The sequence below is a fragment of the Bipolaris zeicola genome, assembly GCF_000523435.1.
Source record: "Bipolaris zeicola 26-R-13 unplaced genomic scaffold scaffold_214, whole genome shotgun sequence".
Classification (NCBI taxonomy): domain Eukaryota; kingdom Fungi; phylum Ascomycota; class Dothideomycetes; order Pleosporales; family Pleosporaceae; genus Bipolaris; species Bipolaris zeicola.
The window spans coordinates 1-16,671 of record NW_006912263.1 but is presented as its reverse complement, the minus strand read 5'-3'; the positions used below and the strand labels follow the sequence as shown (position 1 = coordinate 16,671).

The 16,671-nt window shown below is 50.1% G+C and overlaps 10 protein-coding genes across 10 annotated transcripts; 4 read left to right on the top strand and 6 right to left on the bottom strand.

The window, feature by feature from the left end:
* Positions 1 to 1,248: 1,248 nt before the first annotated feature.
* COCCADRAFT_40237 (uncharacterized protein) lies at positions 1,249 to 3,114 on the top strand (the record flags this gene model as incomplete). Its single annotated transcript, XM_007718130.1, has 1 exon — positions 1,249 to 3,114. The coding sequence occupies one exon, from the start codon at positions 1,249 to 1,251 to the stop codon at positions 3,112 to 3,114; it is 1,866 nt and encodes a 621-aa protein (XP_007716320.1).
* Positions 3,115 to 3,536: 422 nt separating this feature from the next.
* Positions 3,537 to 4,435, bottom strand: COCCADRAFT_40236 (uncharacterized protein; the record flags this gene model as incomplete). Its single annotated transcript, XM_007718129.1, has 3 exons — positions 3,537 to 3,605; positions 3,639 to 3,740; positions 4,271 to 4,435. 3 exons carry the CDS (start codon positions 4,433 to 4,435, stop codon positions 3,537 to 3,539), a joined length of 336 nt encoding a protein of 111 aa, XP_007716319.1.
* Positions 4,436 to 4,738: 303 nt separating this feature from the next.
* COCCADRAFT_106682 (uncharacterized protein) lies at positions 4,739 to 7,001 on the top strand (the record flags this gene model as incomplete). Its single annotated transcript, XM_007718128.1, has 4 exons — positions 4,739 to 4,935; positions 4,986 to 5,284; positions 5,334 to 5,473; positions 5,523 to 7,001. 4 exons carry the CDS (start codon positions 4,739 to 4,741, stop codon positions 6,999 to 7,001), a joined length of 2,115 nt encoding a protein of 704 aa, XP_007716318.1.
* Positions 7,002 to 7,141: 140 nt separating this feature from the next.
* On the bottom strand, positions 7,142 to 7,673 carry COCCADRAFT_64621 (uncharacterized protein; the record flags this gene model as incomplete). Its single annotated transcript, XM_007718127.1, has 2 exons — positions 7,142 to 7,351; positions 7,473 to 7,673. Coding segments are annotated over 2 exons (411 nt in total), but the record flags the coding sequence as incomplete, so codon positions are not given.
* A 254-nt stretch (positions 7,674 to 7,927) lies between these two features.
* Positions 7,928 to 8,125, bottom strand: COCCADRAFT_106708 (uncharacterized protein; the record flags this gene model as incomplete). The annotated part of the gene is made up of 1 exon (XM_007718126.1): positions 7,928 to 8,125. A coding segment is annotated over one exon (198 nt), but the record flags the coding sequence as incomplete, so codon positions are not given.
* Positions 8,126 to 8,832: 707 nt separating this feature from the next.
* On the top strand, positions 8,833 to 9,803 carry COCCADRAFT_29534 (uncharacterized protein; the record flags this gene model as incomplete). The annotated part of the gene is made up of 2 exons (XM_007718125.1): positions 8,833 to 9,184; positions 9,250 to 9,803. The coding sequence occupies 2 exons, from the start codon at positions 8,833 to 8,835 to the stop codon at positions 9,801 to 9,803; spliced, it is 906 nt and encodes a 301-aa protein (XP_007716315.1).
* A 209-nt stretch (positions 9,804 to 10,012) lies between these two features.
* On the bottom strand, positions 10,013 to 10,594 carry COCCADRAFT_106669 (uncharacterized protein; the record flags this gene model as incomplete). Its single annotated transcript, XM_007718124.1, has 2 exons — positions 10,013 to 10,420; positions 10,472 to 10,594. The coding sequence occupies 2 exons, from the start codon at positions 10,592 to 10,594 to the stop codon at positions 10,013 to 10,015; spliced, it is 531 nt and encodes a 176-aa protein (XP_007716314.1).
* Positions 10,595 to 11,074: 480 nt separating this feature from the next.
* Positions 11,075 to 11,875, bottom strand: COCCADRAFT_106700 (uncharacterized protein; the record flags this gene model as incomplete). Its single annotated transcript, XM_007718123.1, has 3 exons — positions 11,075 to 11,170; positions 11,218 to 11,483; positions 11,548 to 11,875. The coding sequence occupies 3 exons, from the start codon at positions 11,873 to 11,875 to the stop codon at positions 11,075 to 11,077; spliced, it is 690 nt and encodes a 229-aa protein (XP_007716313.1).
* Positions 11,876 to 13,170: 1,295 nt separating this feature from the next.
* Positions 13,171 to 14,174, bottom strand: COCCADRAFT_29531 (uncharacterized protein; the record flags this gene model as incomplete). Its single annotated transcript, XM_007718122.1, has 3 exons — positions 13,171 to 13,500; positions 13,724 to 14,122; positions 14,163 to 14,174. 3 exons carry the CDS (start codon positions 14,172 to 14,174, stop codon positions 13,171 to 13,173), a joined length of 741 nt encoding a protein of 246 aa, XP_007716312.1.
* Positions 14,175 to 14,671: 497 nt separating this feature from the next.
* Positions 14,672 to 16,066, top strand: COCCADRAFT_8397 (uncharacterized protein; the record flags this gene model as incomplete). Its single annotated transcript, XM_007718121.1, has 4 exons — positions 14,672 to 14,882; positions 14,944 to 15,038; positions 15,091 to 15,405; positions 15,464 to 16,066. The coding sequence occupies 4 exons, from the start codon at positions 14,672 to 14,674 to the stop codon at positions 16,064 to 16,066; spliced, it is 1,224 nt and encodes a 407-aa protein (XP_007716311.1).
* Between the last annotated feature and the right edge of the window lie 605 nt (positions 16,067 to 16,671).

Here is a 16,671-nt window from a genome sequence, read left to right as displayed (position 1 = left end):
CGGGGCTGCCCTCACGATAAGTGTCGCCATGCATCCCTCGCCATTCGTCCCTGCCCAGCCGAGCAGAGTCTGTCACCGTCTCCATCCACCACTGTCTTCACCAGCAGTGGCAGCAGTAGCAGCAGTAGCAGCAGCATCAAGCCCACTCTGCCCACCCATCCACCCACACCCGTCCTGCTTGTGCTCAGTGTCCTGCGGGCCGCAGCTGGGCCATGCACCGCCAACCCTCTTTTCCCCGAAAGGCCCACCCTGTCTGCCTGTCTGCCTGTCTGTCTGTCTGTCGACGAGGCCAGCACCACGCACAGCAGTAAAAAAAATAGAGTAGTTGGACCGGCACATGTACCTCGCATGTGTTTGTGTATGTAAGAGTACATGCACATGGGCCGCCCACGCTGTACTTACATAGCACTCCTCCCACCATGACCCTGGCAGCCGCAGCCCGAATGTCGCCTCCGGGCGGGGTAGGGTAGGCCAAGTAAAAGTATTGTGTCCTAGCAGCCAAAGGCTATGTCGCTGCTGCCACCAACCACGGCAGTCTCTCGCCCAGAAGCCTCAACAACGGTCGACTAGAGCCCTCTGGTGGCCGCGCAAATCTTCGCTCCGGCGCCGCCCTCGAGCTCCCATAGGCCCGCTACCACAGCTGCCTGCATGGCTGCGAGGCTGCTCACGTGCTCTGCATCCCACCATCCACTCTCTTGCCTGCGCCCGCTGCTGACTGCCGCCTATTAACAACATGCGTGGGGGATGGGCCGACCACAAAACCTGCGCCGCCCTCAGGCAAGCGCAAAAAAGAAACAAGAAGAAAGAAAGACAAAAAAAAGGACAAAGAGCGGCGGCACACACACTCTCTCTCCTACTCTACTCTCGTGCACACCCTTCCCCCCCCCCCCCCCCAGCATCCGTCCCCTTTTAATTGCTCACCTCCTGCCCTCGGCCCATCTCCATGCTCGTTGTGCGGTAGCATTGACATTGCCACCCCCAAGCCATTCCTACGCAGGCACATCGCAGCCCGGGCGCGACCGTAATTTTACCGTTCCGCTAGCACCACGTCGCTGCCTCCCGCGCCCACCACGACATAATCCTATTACCTCCCCTTCCCGGTTTCGCCCTTGGCTGCCGCAAACCTTCCCTTTCCCTTCCACGTCCTCGCCTCAGCCCCACGACCACGACGCACATTAATACTACGACCGCCCGCCGCCGCTGCCGCCGGCGCTCACAGAGGTTTGCATTCACTGTACAACCGGTTTAATGGCCCCGACTTCAGACCCCTCACACTCTTTCCAGAAGCTCAGACTCGACACCTCGACGCCGCGCAAGCCCGTCGCCTCGACCTTTGCCTCTTTCGCGCCCCTCTCCCGCAAAGACTCGCCCCACGCCGGCCATGGCCCATCGCAGCTGACTGCCGAGTTTGAGGCTGCTCAGGACGCAAACTCATCCTCCCATGGCGCCTACCCCGCTGACCACCAGAGCGACTTCGGCCATGTCGGCTCCCTCGCCGTAGGCAGCAGCGGAAGTGGCAGCGACGATGACTACCTGGCCCGCTTCCGCCAGCGCAAGACGAGTATCAGCTTCAATGACGAGGTCCGCCTTGACTCTGGCGAAGGCGTCGGCCTGGGCGTGCCAGTCCCCAAGAGTGCACGCCAGTCGCGCCACCCTGAAAACAGAAGCTACTCTGATGAGCAGGACTATCTCGAGCTGCCTTATTCGGCACGCAGAGGCATGCAGTACCGCGTCGGAGGCTCTCGATTTCCCCTTGCCCAAGCCCCCATTGACGGTCTGGCACGAGACAACGAGTACCCCGACCAGGTTGCATCGCTGACGTCGGATGCTACGGCCTCACCACCACTTGACGAAGCACAAACGCCGCTGGAGACCCCGTCCGACTATGTGCTTTCGCCAATGCAGGCCACCTCACCCTTGGAGTTTCCGCTCTTCTCGCCTTCCCCACGGCGCATTGGCTTTCCTCGAAACAAGAGCTTCCGGTCTGAGATTGGCGAGGATGGAAGCATCAGGCGTGCTAGTCGGCGATCATCCACCCGCTCTGGCCGCTCCCTGTCATCCATGTCACCGGCTGCTTCTTTCCTTGCGCGCTACAAGGCTTCCGAGGCACCCATCAGACCACCCCAGCCGGATGACGAGGGTCAGGGCATTGGCTACGACAGCGAGTACATTATCGGAAAGCAAATTGGCTACGGCGGCTTTAGCGTTGTCAAGGAGGTTACGAGCATGGAGAATGGCAAACCCGTTGTTGACGCGGTTAAGATTGTGCACAAGACGCAGCAAAACAAGTCTGAGCTGGAGAATGAGCAGATTCAGACACAATTTGACCACGAGGTGGAGATTTGGCGCTTTCTACGGCATCCTTATATCATTCCCCTGCTGAGAGTGTACACGACCGATTATGCTACATTCTGCATCACCAAGCTGAACAGGGGCGGAACGTTGTTTGATTTGATCCGGGAGACACGCAAGAAGAAGGCAAACGGGCTCCCAGCACACTTGGTCAAACGCTATGCCTACCAGCTTGCATCGGCCATGCGTTACCTGCACAATGACGTCCAGGTTGTGCATCGTGACATCAAGCTCGAAAACTGTCTCCTCGACATGACTGTGCCCAATGCTGAGAGCGAGGGCGGCGACGTCCTTTTGTGCGATTTCGGCATGGCCGACTTCATCATCAGCGACCAGCGAGATGGACCAGAGCCGCAACCTCTTGATGGATCCGAGACCAGCACGTCGATTGCTGGCAGCTTGCAGTATGCTGCTCCCGAGCTCTTCAGCACATCTGGGCCTGTCTTCTCTCCCGCGGCTGACATGTGGGCATTCGGTGTAGTAGTGTACGCTCTGCTCACCGCCACTCTGCCCTTCAACGATGGTCTTGACATCAAGACCATGGAGAAGATTCAAAGCTGCCAATGGGATGAAGAGGCGATTCGCAACTCGGAAGCCGCCCAAGATGGCTGTATCGAGGACGCGCTGGCCCTGGTCCGGGGTTGTCTTGACATTGACTGCGAGAGGCGCTGGAATGTCCACGATGTGTTGGACTGTGCTTGGCTTCGCGGCTGTGCAGAGCGCTTCGAGAACGTTCCCCGTCCATGGGTTGCCCAGTCGTGATACGGTGGGTTCTGATTGTGTAAAATTATGTTTGGTGTTGCGTGGGCTGGGCTACATCATGCACTGGGATACCCCGTTGACATCGCTTCTATTTTCTTTTTTCCTTGTTCTTTGGCCACACTAATTTCCCACTCCGAGGTCGTCGCTCAACGACCTGATATTGTTCGCTTTAGCCACTTGGTTTGGCTTTTGGATACCCTACTTCCGTCATTTCACTTACGATTATGGTTGTTTCTGGCGTTGGCTTAGCAATGGTTGGAAGGGTCGGGTCTATGGATGGAAGGATCTCATGATGCATTGTGCTTTACTTGGCGCTGTGGTAGCAGTGACTACCTTGGTTCAACGTGTTGCAGTCTGAAAGACGCATCATAGGCTCACGTTGGCTGGTTGTTGTATGTGTGAGGAAGTCAATTAAATTGATACTAGCTGTAGAATGAATACTGCTTGACTCGTATGGCGAAGACTGATAAAGCCGCTGGACCACATGCTCTCTGATGGTAACGTAGCCATGCTACCTAAAGTACTCCCTTGACAGCCGTGACTTTTGGCCTATACAGCTTGCTTCTGTCCAGTGTGATTGCATGCTCGAGTGACTGTAGAGCTGCAAGTGAGCCGATGGCACTTGCCTGTTGAAGGCAAAGTACGGCAGGGTGCATGCACGCCTTCCCCGCATCATGCACCTGCTAGCACTTGCTTAGTGCGTACGACCAGCCTGCCACCAGCACCAGCACCAGCGCCAACGCCTACGCCAACGCCCGTGCCAATACACACGTCAAACAGCGCCTGGCAATCCCATCCTATTTTGTCCCCTTTGCCGCTAGCCCTCTGTACTGCGTCACTCCTCAACACCAACCAAGGTAGAGTCACGAGGTATCGTCAAGTCTGCTGGCGTGGAATCCGCTCCTGCACGAAGCAAACCATCGTTCGCCAAGATCACTCGGACATAACCCTGGCCTCCCATGCAACCCCTTGATCTCACAACAATGGGCTAACAACGAGGCGCATGATCAGGCTCGACTAAGTCATTCTTCATGATCCTCAATAAATGAAGTGCTGCTGTACTGCAGAACCTCGTGCTCTTCATCTAGACTGGCAGGTCGAAAACACAATCCTTCGAATTAGGTCAGGTGTGTCACTAAGAACGGGCTGGACCTACTGTACTGCTGATCTTAGCCGTGTCTCTACTCAACTTTTCTTTGGTACCGGCTTGATTTTCGTTGTGGTCCATTTTCCCCACTCCGGTCGCACCGTTGAGACATGTTTGCGGACGTACAACTGACAACGCAAAGTGATACCAACATGTCCCCACGTGGATTCGCATCTACAAGATCAAGTGCCGGTTATGTTCATATGGAATTGGCTCGTTGTCATTCACAGCCATAAGGAGATTGCTCAGTGGCCCGCCTGAGACTAGTGCTGATCATCTAACCCATGAAGCTACTGGGTTTAAGTCTGGCGCTTACTATCCATATCCGCATACCTGTTACCTCTCCCATGGCTAGCTGCAGTGGGCACAATGTGACACCGGGCAAGGGCGGATCAAATCCGCGTATATAACATCTGGCGGCCATGGCTTCTCCCAAATATTCGTATATTCACTTGGCGACACCGCCTAGTGCTGATTATGCGTCTTCCTCTGTTAGCCGGGCTCTTTAGCCTGCTTCAAACAGCCGTCACTCAATCCAGCTCGACCTTCACTCCGGCGCGTCCTCCGTCTTTACCACTAGCTGTCAAAAGCCCTTATCTGAGTACATGGTTACCTGCAGGAAGCAGCGGTGGAAATGGCGGGTACCTACCAGGCCAGTGGCCGTCATTCTGGACGTCCGTTTTCCTCAAAAATATTTTTGAACCTCTGAATTAACTGTCTATAGCGGTCAGTGGCTAGGTTGGGCGGGCATGATCAAGGTTGATGGGAAAACTCTCCTTTGGATGGGCGCACCCAGCGGCTTCAAGGACTTTGTAAATCAAACATCCTTTGAGTACACATCAACCAAAAGTATCTTCACTTTCAATGCCGACAACAAAGTCCAACTCAAAGTCACATTTCTATCACCACTTACTCCAACCGATTTTAAGCGCCAATCACTGCTCTTCTCTTATATAGAGGTCGAAGTCTCAGCGTTAGATGGCTCAGAGCATAGTGTTCAAATTTACACTGACATTAGTGCTGGTAGGAAGACTTTCTCAAAGAAGGAGGATGTTGGCTAACTAATAAATAGAGTGGACATCTGGTGACATTGGCGCCATAGCTCAGTGGGATTTTGGCACCACATCAGACGACATACACTACCACAAAGTGTGGAAGCAGAATCAACAGACCTTTAGCGAAGTCAATGATCGAGCAGAATGGGGAAATTGGGTGAGTGCTATCATTTACTTGTTGCTGACCTAGAGTCTGACGTTCCTAGTACTACGGGACTCAATCAGTAGAGGGGTTGACGTACATGTCTGGTGCTGATGTCAAAGTCCGCGAAACTTTCAACAACAGCGGCAAACTCGACAACTCACAAGATAGCAATTTCCGAGCAATCAACGATCAATGGCCTGTTTTTGCGTACTCTCTAGATTTTCAGAAAGTAGGCTCGGAAGCGAAAAACCAGCTGTTTACCATTGGTGTGTGTCAAGACGATGCCATCCAGTTTCTGGGCGCTGGAGGACTTACGACTCTTCCTTCATTATGGAAGAGCTATTTTGCAGATGATCTCTCTGCACTTTCATTCTTTTACAATGACTATTCTGAGTCAACCAAGCTCTCCACTGAGCTCGACGATCAAATCTCAAGCGACTCAAAGGCAGCTGGAGGAGACGATTACGCCATTCTGACTACTCTGGCAGCCCGCCAGGCATTCGGCGCCACTCAACTTGTAGGAACCGAGGAGAAGCATTACCTGTTTCTTAAGGAAATTTCATCAAACGGCAACACGCAGACGGTGGATGTCATTTACCCCGCCTCGCCCATCTTCTACTACACCAACCCTGAGTTGATGAAGCTGATGCTCGATCCCCATTTCGAAAACCAAGAGAGTGGACACTATCCGAACAAGTGGGCAATTCATGATCTGGGTACCCACTACCCGAATGCGACGGGTCATCCGGATGGCCAAGATGAGCCTATGCCGTTAGAGGAGTGCGGAAACCACATGGTCATGGTTCTGGAATATGTCCAGCTATCCGGAAATACTGACTACATCCGCCAGCACTACAAGATCCTCAAGCAATGGACTGAATATCTTGTCCAAGACAGTCTCTACCCCGCAGAGCAACTATCAACAGACGATTTTGCCGGCCATCTCGTGAACCAAACCAACCTCGCACTCAAGGGAATCATCGGCATCGAGGCCATGTCGCGCATGTCAAGCCTTATTAATGAAACAGCCGACGCCCAAAACTACACCTCCATTGCCCACAACTACATCTCTCAGTGGCAACAGCTGGGTATCAACAGCGCTGACAACCCCCCTCACGCCATCCTCAACTACGGAAACGCCAGCACCCACGGTCTGCTCTACAACCTCTACAACGACCGCCTGCTCAAGCTCGACCTCGTGCCTCAGCAAGTCTACGATATTCAGTCTGCTTTTTACCCTACCGTGAAAGAAAAATACGGTGTCCCTCTCGACACGCGAAACAGATACTACACTAAATCCGACTGGGAAGTCTTTTGCGCCGCTATAGCGAGCGATGAAACTCGAGACATGTTTTTACATGACTTGGCGACTTGGGTTAATGAGACGCCAACGAGTAGGCCGTTTACGGATCTGTACCAGACGAATGATGGCACCTTTCCTCCTGGCATCGAATTCAAAGCGAGGCCGGTCATGGGAGGCATGTTTGCGTTGTTATTACTTGATCGGGGTGGGTATACTGCACCGAAGAGAATTTCGTAAGGTTATGTAGTTAGTTAATACGAATTATCACTTTCTTTCTTTCCGAAAAAAAAACAAACCGAACGTACTACACATTGAACTCATTTCTTCTTCCCTTTCCCCTTTCCACTCTTCTTTCCCGCCTCATCATCCCCCATCTCCTCATCCAACTCCTCCAACGCCATCTCCGCCCGCACATTCCCTTCATACTCCACATCCTCGACCCACTGCTTCGCTACAATCCCCTTCCACACCGCCGCACTCGCCGCACTCGATATCACCGCGAGTCCCACCACAAACTTCGTAACCCCCCAGATACTTATTTGCGCGGCATAGCGCAGCCAGGGTGTTATTATGCGTTGTCTTTCTTCCTATTTTTTCTATTCGTTAGCCTCCTCCTCTTCCTTCCTCTTCCTTTCTCTCCTCCCCCCGCAAAGTTCCTCCCGACCCCTCCCCTAAAAGTGAATAAGGGTAGGAAAGAAGAAGAGTTACCTCCAAATCCGGATTGACACAATAAAGCACTGTGACCAGTACCCCTAGTATCAACGCCAATAGCACAACAGTCAGAACCTGGATTATCGCCAACAAGATGGATATGTCGCGTGTGGTGCGCAGGACGGTGAAGCCGGCGGCGACGAGCGGGGTGACTTGTTCGAAGGCGGCGTTTATCTGGCGGGAGTAGGGTATACCCATTTTTTTCACCTCTTTCTTTCTTTCTTACTTTACTTTACTTTACTTTGTCCTTGCTATGGCCGGGTGGGGGGTGGGGTTAAAGTATCGTGATTATCTTAGATAGTTACTCAAAGGGGGGGATATTTATTTATTTTTTCGTCCTGGGGAAAAGGAGAGTAGGGAAGGGGGGTAGCTGGGAATATAGGATTGTTTCGTAATGTGTAATGCGTGTTGTGGTGGTAGTGGTGATAAAGTGGGAATGAGGGCCGCTGACGTCATGGTTGCTGAGTTGGAGGGGCAGGGGTGAAGGGTGGGTGTGGGAGGGTTGATTGGAGGAGAGGGTGTAGAGTAAGGTGATGGAGGTTTTTGGAGGATGTTGATGGGGTGTAAGGGGGGCTAGGGGGTGTAGTGGGATATAGAGGGAGTTGGAGTTGCTTTTTGAGAAGTGGCTTGATGGGATGGTGGGAAGTAGGGTGTTTGAGGATCTTTGCATGTTTTAGTAGGCTGGGAAGTGATTTGATTGGTCCTGAAGTATTGGATTAAGGATATGTGTTTGTATTGATTTTGTGAAAATTTAGGGGTGCATGATTCACGGGTAAAGTTTGTGATACTTTTGGGAATAGGGATATGCACAACATTCGTCTTCGCTCGGGATATTCGATGCTTCACGAAAACGGCAGAATCAGGGTACAATCTGTTTACCAAATACTGTATCCCATAACCCTATGATGGTTGGACGGATTCTTTTTCAGTGTTGTTTGATTTCCAGGTGTTCTTTTAGGAAAGTTAATACTCACTGGGTGAGCCCACTACTGCAATTGCAAACATGTGCTAATAGTGTTCTTTCTTCAGAGGCTGTACCACGATCCTTGATTGAGTTAACGGGACATCTGGAATGACCAAGATATGTTTATCCATATTCATAAGTGACTAAGTGCCATTCCGGTTGCCTAGAAAGTCATGGGTCATTAATCATGCCGCACTACTGTAAGGCGGACTACTACCCCGACTGTACCTCGCAGCCAATCACACATGCCTCTATACGCAACACAACTCCGCCCCAACGAACACACGTGAACAGGATTTACCTATTCCAATTCCAATATTCTCTCTGGAATAATATATCTAACCATCTCAAGTCCTACTTCAATGCAATCACTTTTGTACTACCATAGACACAATGCCAAGCCCCTACATCGTCCGCGTCCATCCCTTCACCTCCCCAACACCACACTCCTGCGCATACGAGTACGGCACAAGAGATTCAACTAATGCGTTAATATACATCAGCGGTCTAACCGGTGGACCGCAAACATCAGACTTGGTCCTCAAGATAGATAATGCCCTGCAAAACATGGCAGAAACAGGGGCTGTCTCGTACTCGGTATTCGAGTTCCGGATGCGAAGTAGTTACACGGGATTCGGATATTCGAGTCTAGAAAACGATGTTAAGGACCTCGCGGCGCTAGTGGCGTATCTGAAGGGCGAGTATGTGGGAAAAGAGAAGGTGGTGGTGATGGGGAGTTCGACTGGTATGCTGTTTTTTTACCTCCTGGTGACTTTAGCAAAAAGCACTGAGTTAACCGTTAATGAGTAGGCTGCCAGGCTATCATGACATACGCAACCACTCTTCCAGCACCGCCTCCAGTGGACGGATACATTATGCAAGCACTCACTTCGGACCGCGAGACTGCTAGTCTACTCATGTCCCCAGAGTTCCTGCATACTAGTCTTCAGCACGCTGAAGATCTTATTGGAAAGGGCAAGGAGATGCAGATTATGCCCCCAGATCTTATTCCTTCGATTTTCTCGTCGCCGATTAGTGCGTATCGCTGGCATTCGCTTGTTTCTGTTGGGGGAGATGACGATTTCTTTTCTTCTGATCTGCCTGCTTCTACGATCGAGTCGTTGTTTGGTAGACTGGATAAGCCGACATTGATTATCGTGTCTGGAAAAGATGAGATGGTACCGCCAGCTGTGGATAAAGAGGCGTTGTTAAAGAAATGGGTGGATGCCATGCCAACGGGTTTGGCAAGTGATCAGAGTGGTGTGCTGCCAGATGCTGACCATGAGTTGACTACCGATGTCGGCATGAAATCTTTCATGGGCAAGTTTCATAGGTTTCTCAAGGACCTGGAGAGGATAGGGTAAAAGCAAACCGCAGATGATGTGGGTTGGTATTTTAAATTGAAATGATTTATTTCATTCGTGCATGATGATTGGATCACCTTCTACTGACCAGAGTAGTCAATTCGTAGCATGACTCTGCATGTTTTCCATACCCAAAATTATCCGTAACACCCATCTATCTCGTTTATCGTTTTTGAATCATGCCAGGTCGCCCTTCCAGCCATTTCAGTTCACAAGAATGCTGCGGCGGCGGCCGCAGCCATGACGCCGAACTCGGCGCCGAACCACTGCCCCGGAACTGCTGTCGGCATCGCCGCGCCCGTCGAGCTCGCCGATGTAACCCGCGCCGCAATGACATTTCGTACGATACTGAACTGGTCGCTAACCTGCTGCTCCTTGAAGGCCCTCGCGCGACTCGGCAGCGCAGTATACCAGTCCGGCTTGGAAAAGAATGTTGGTGTCTCATCGGCCATGGTAACTTCAGGAGGGATGCTATAGTTGGAAGCAGTTGAGACAAAGGCGTCGATTTCCGAGCGCGCGGAGGTGAGGGAGGATTGATAGGGCTCGCCGAGGGACCTTGTGAAAGACGCGTAAGCGAGTCGTGCGTTGAGGAAGACGGAAGTAGTCCAACTGGCAGCCTGAAATGGTTATTAGCGGGATGTAGGATTGATGCAGCGGATGGTACGTACGTCCGATGGGTTTGGGAATGAGGGTATTGCGGATGTGGGAATTGGAGGCTCGGTGTACACCATAAAGTCGGCCTGGATGCCTGTCGCCGCCGCGAGGATAAGAAGTGGTGCTTTCCAGAACATGTTTGTTGTTGGATGATGCAATGTGAAGGTAACGAGAGGATAGGTACTACAGCACGACAGCAAGCAGTATGCACGACGCAACGAGCGGTCGCGCTATATGGGAATCAAGAGCGAGTGTAGGAGGCTTCATGTCAAGTGTCGGGTCTGGGCGGGAGATATCCCAAACATCATCCAAGACTTGGATCCTCGTATCAGACGGCGCTGACTCCACATTGGGCTCATGGCGTCGTGGCGTTCGTATGTCGTCGTGGATTGAGGCTATGCAATGCCATGCGACGCCAAGTCTTGACGGTTAGCACGTGCATTGCAGCAGAGTCTTATGTAATCTATGATGTCTGATAGTTAAAGGCAACTGGCTGGAGATAATCAATATATTTATATAATGTAAGAAAAAATTAAGTAGAAAATATACACACTAATAGATCTACACGCGCTATAACAACTAGTATAGAAACCTAGTTATTCTACTTCGAAGTTCGCTTAGTACATTGGGTCACCAACCGCGGAAATAGAAGCAACGCAAATACCATCCTTGCAGTAACCAGCGGGTGTGATCCATCCCCAGAGTTCTAAATTCTATTAGCGGCGTTTTGAGACCAGTGATCTCGACTGTACTTACCTACTTGCCTGCCGTTAGCGAAGATAGCGGAAACAGCTCCTGAAATAGTGGCCGAGCATGCACTGGTGCCTCCAGTGAGGTGGTCGCAAGTGATGGTGAATGGAGCGGTAGCAGTAAGAGGGATATCGGCAGTGCCGTAGCACCGACCCTGATCGCACCACGCTGTCACAGAGCTACTCGTTGCGTACTTGTCGCCATCTACAAGTAGAGACTGAATAGATCCTGCAACGGTGACAGTGCATTTGAAATTAGTGCTGCAAACTCCAGACACTAAAAGGATATGTCAGTAGCTTAAAGAATAGTGATATAGGAGTGAACTAGGGAGTAGACATACTAAGACCGTAAACAGCTCCAAGAACACCGGAAAGACTCTTGTCAATGACGGCTGGCATAGCAGGCAAGTTGTCAAGAGTCAGGATGCCTTGGCCCTGGACCGGGGCTGAGAAAGACGAAGGCATAGTCGGGTTTGCGGCTGCAGTGGTAGTCGTTGTCCTAGTAGAAGTAGCAACAGCAGAAGAAGGCTTGGCTGTTGCCAAATTCACATTAACGAGACCACTAGAACCGGCAACACCGACGCTGATGCCCCCGACGCTGACTCCAAGAAGAGGGGAGGCGGTCACGCCAGCAACAAAAAGAAGAAAGAGAGGAGTAGTGAACTGCATTGTGAAAACTCGAAGTGATTGAACAATTTACAACACGAAGAGAGAGAAGCCTCTGATAGCCAAGATAATTAAATGTAAGACGCTGATAAAACGAGGTAGAGATGATTGAGCCTGACGATGGTAGATGAACTGGAATTCGCGGTCGCTTTATGCCCGTTGAAGAAAGTTTGTCGTAGAGTGTGTTTTGATCTTTTTTGTTGTCAACTCTCCTGTGAATAGTTGACTTGAAGCGAACTAATCGTACCCGATCCACATTCCGAAACGCCTTAGTTGCCAAAACTCTATTCCTTGCGCTCTCTATACCAAAGATTTCAAATTTATGAGGCTTCCAAATTTTGGTATAGAGTGACTATCCTTAAGCAGGCTTAGATGCAGAGAGCACTCTGACCAAAAACGCCCGCATAATTGAGGTTCCGCACTTGTCGCGCAGACAAGTTTTTGAAAGTTTCAACACGCATGCAGCCAATCATAAACTAATAGCATAGCTCGTATCGCCTAGCCTTAGGGGATTATGTGGCGGTTCTAGAATCGATCAGCCGCACCCCTACTTTTTCAATCCGCTTTGGGCCAGAACACTGTCTCCAGCACACGTTTTTTCCCCGAACTATGAAACTTTACATTATCCGGTACATAGGAGGACTGCAAGCGCCTCTGCGATATGCGCTAACATCTACACCATGTGTGCAATCGTACGTTGCCCAGCCACTCAGCATTATTTGGATCCATAAATCTCCAGAATAAGGAGAACTAAGCTACCTGCAGTCTCTGTCTACGTTTTTAGACAGTGCCATCTAGATCGCAGACCCAGAGAAATAACTTTAGAGAAGCTAAGGACCCCTTTGGCTGACATGGAGCTATTTCGCCATCTTATTATAATTGTTAGCGCAAAATTTGTTTGCAAACATGGTGCAAAGCACAGTTACTCTATGATATACACCGTGGCTGGCTACTCAAATCCGAACTCAGCTATGTTGATTGCACAGTGGAGTGACAACATTCAAATTGTGAAAAACCTAAAGAGATGCAGAATGGCTTCATCACCCTAATGTAACGACTGGCCAAGACATCTTCCTATGACGTACTGTTACGTTACCAGCGTCAACTTTATATAACACAATAATTGATAGTTTTTCGGCTAGCGGGATCTGGACAACGCCACAACGTGCGTGAACAGAGAACCCACACGCAGTGGCAACCGTCGCAGTAGGATGATGACTGTAACAACATGAAATTTGATGTAGTTTCGCCCATGTTGAAATTGTACGAAATAATGTATTACTTGAGGATGAAGATGATTATGAGACTGCCAGTACTGGCACACGCTCCTCTAAGCCATCTGTTCCGTCATCACACACCCCAAACCGGTCTTCAAAACTCATACCAGGCTCGCCATCGCGAAAGCACGCTGTATTCTTTGTTGCATAATCCCTAAGCGCGTTCCAATCCCGGCATTGGTGTAGTTGTCCGTCACCAGCTGTCCCATGGCCATGACCATAGAGCGGAGTGTTGTCCGCGTGGCACATGATGTGCTGGCGGAGGGCGTCAAAGCAATGCAAGACGTGATCCGAAGGGAAGATAGGGAGCTCTCGGCGCTTTAGAGTTAAATATGCGGCGCGAACAATACGCTATACTAATATGCTTAGAGAATTTTTCTGATAAGAGGAAAAGCTAAAAGTCAGATGAGTGACGTACGAGGCAGTGGAGTTGATGGTAGGCCTGTAGGAGATACAATCCTTTACCAGGCTTTCCGGGTATGTTCATAGAGGGAGGCCACTTTTGAATGTGTTAACCATCAACCGTTGACCCACACTGTCAGGGTTTCCAGGAAAGTGGTTCGAGCTAACTCACATGGTTCTCTGCCGCGAACTCATGGTCCACTGCGATATGACCGTGTGCAGTGTTGATGTTGTCCCACAGCGGATCAGCTTCCGAGGCGTTAGGTGCACCCCATGGCGTATTCCAATAGAAAGGAACGAAATCGATGGGAAGCGACTCTACTCTAGCAAGTTCAATGGGTTGTGCATCGGGGGCGTTGGGCGAAGCAAGGCTGGTAGGTGTGGTGTACCAGATAGCAATGGACAAGCCTAGTACACAGACATTGGCGATTGTAAGCACTGTTAGTGCTATAGTTCGGTAGAATCGTCCGCGTGTCGAGTCGGGATCCGGACTATGTTCCGAAGCGCTGTCGCTTGACGATACGAGCTTATAGCGAGCAAACATGGTGACGATAAATGTGAGATGTAGCGACTGGAAGACGTTGCAGTAAACCTGCAAATCAAATACTCACGATGGTCAGCATGATATGTACATCGTGCACGGGGCAAGAGTTAACGAGATGGCGTATTTAGAGTTTGCGGCCGTGCCCGAGATAGTGTGACGTGCCAATACCGTGGATCGATCTGAGTCCGGCTTCAGTCTGTTGCGATCGAAGACTAACCCTCTTCTTTAAACTAGCGTCAGGTATCGGTTCTAGGCCCATGTGTGGGCAACGTTCCACATGTCATTAATTCCCCTTTCCCGGTTTTTGGAACCTATACACGCCACTTTCGCTTGCAACGGACGGCCTTGCGTGCGTCCATAGATCTGGAAGCAAATAGGTCTTAACTAGGTCTCTCAACCAGTGTTCGGAGGGTGTGCCCTTAGATGTCCAGGCATGCGTATGGGTTGAAGGATGGCTAAACTTAGTCTTTCACAGCTGTGAATGCTATGTGGTACATAACCCAAGAGAATACCACTTGTTAATGCTGCTACAGTCATTCCATAATACCATCTCCAGGTCGCTGAATCGCTGGCAAAATGGGCTACGAATACATCAACGTTACTTCGTGCTTGGCCACTGGTATCGCACTCACAGCTGCAACTGTTATTGTCGTCACCATTCGACTGGGTGTGGCAGGAAAGAAGGCGAACAGATTTAGAGATGAGCGTTTCAGCCAGCATCTCGATGATTTGTTTTGTCTCCTGGCTCTTCTCCCAACTATTGGTGTTTCTACCGTTATGATCTATGGTAAAGCGCAACTCAAATACGAAAAAACTGGGGTTTTTTTTTTAGCTAATCATCATTTTAGGTGCCGCTAAGGGAATCATTGGCGGTCATAATGATCCTAGCAACGTCGAAGGCTGGATCTACAGCACTACACCCGAACTGGTAATCTTAGAGAAGGTGAGTACCCTTGTTCTTTTCTCGTGTGTTTACTAGACTAAAATTGTAGTAGTGTGTGTATATGATCTTCATTATGCAGCCGTTGGCCATTGGTTTTACGAAACTCGCATTCCTCTTCCTCTACCGTCGCATATTTACATGGCCTAGCTTTCAGTGGACTTCTCTGGTTTTCATTATCCTCACTGTCGGTTTCATAATTGCATTCTTCTTTGGGTTCATCTTCGACTGCCGCCTGAACTTCGCTGCCAACTGGGGTTCTCTGGCAAGCATTGCCGAGAATTGCCCTTTTGGATTTGAAGCGACTATCGCATTCACAGTCCTGGATGCCTTTTTTGACCTGTGCATCCTAATTCTGCCACTTCCTTGGGTGAGTCTCGATGAGCGGTATTTAAAAGAAGACTTGATGCTAATTACGGTTCTAACAGATCTGGCGTCTACAAATCCCCACTGTCCGCAAACTTCAGTTGTGTGGTGTGTTCCTACTTGGAGGATTCGCTGTTGCTTCTGCAGTTGTTCGCATGGTCATCTGCATCAAGCAGAACACACCCTCTGCTGCCCTCGATCAGCAGTACATCATGGGTATGCCCACCTATGACATCACTGGCATAACTTCGCATGGTCTTTTCTGGACTGTTGTTGAAACCAACGTCGCTCTGATTGCATGTTGCCTTCTCAAAATGCGACCTGTGTTCAGCATATCTGGTCTGGGAAGTGCTATGGTGTCCATGGGCTCTTTCCTCCAGAGGGTGGGCTCCAGTATGGGTACTCATAATTCCAAGAGTGCAAGCAGCGGCAGCGGCCAGTTTAGCAAACTATCTGCGGCTACAGTTACAATTGGTAGCACGCCCCGTTCTCGAGCGGATTATTATCGCTCTGCAGAGAAGGACCTTACTGGAAGCGATATCAGTCTCGTCGAGATGGGCAACAAAGTAGAAACGGCGACTGTAGAGCTCCCATTACCCTCCCCAGTCGCCATCTCGAGCCTTGATACAAACACAGTACTCCCAATGGTCCGCCATGGAATCTAGCTTCGTCGCTATTTTAATGTCTTCTAGTATTTATCTTAATGCGGCTCTAGAGTTAGTATTTAATAACCACAATATGAAAATATATAACGTATTCCACCACCGAGAGTGCCACCCCACCGAGTGTGCCACTTTTTCTTGGCATCGCGAACTCCACGTACGAAAACTTAAATTACTCTATACTAGCTATAGATACTTCGTACGACTCACTTATATCTAAAAGAGAATCTTTCTCTATATCTTTTTAGTACGTACGAGAGTTATAACTTATTCTCCTACACGTTCTATAGTACCGTTAACCTATTAGGGCCCTTTCTTAACTACCCTTACTACGTGCCTTCTTTAATGTCGTACGACTAGTAGAACTACTTTTAGCTACCTAAAATGCTCCTATACTAAAGTCTAGTATTCTACCTTTCTAAATTTGCTTTCTTTTGCACCCCTAGCGCTTTATTACTACTACTAATTGTTATGGGCGGAGAGGCCTGGCGAACGAGTATGCTTCTACCTATCTGTTACACGGGGTTGGGTGCTGATACTTCTCTAAGCTCGATCCGGGTTAGGGTGAGTGAGTTGGTGTGAAAAGCGCCGTGAGAGTTTGTCTGGCG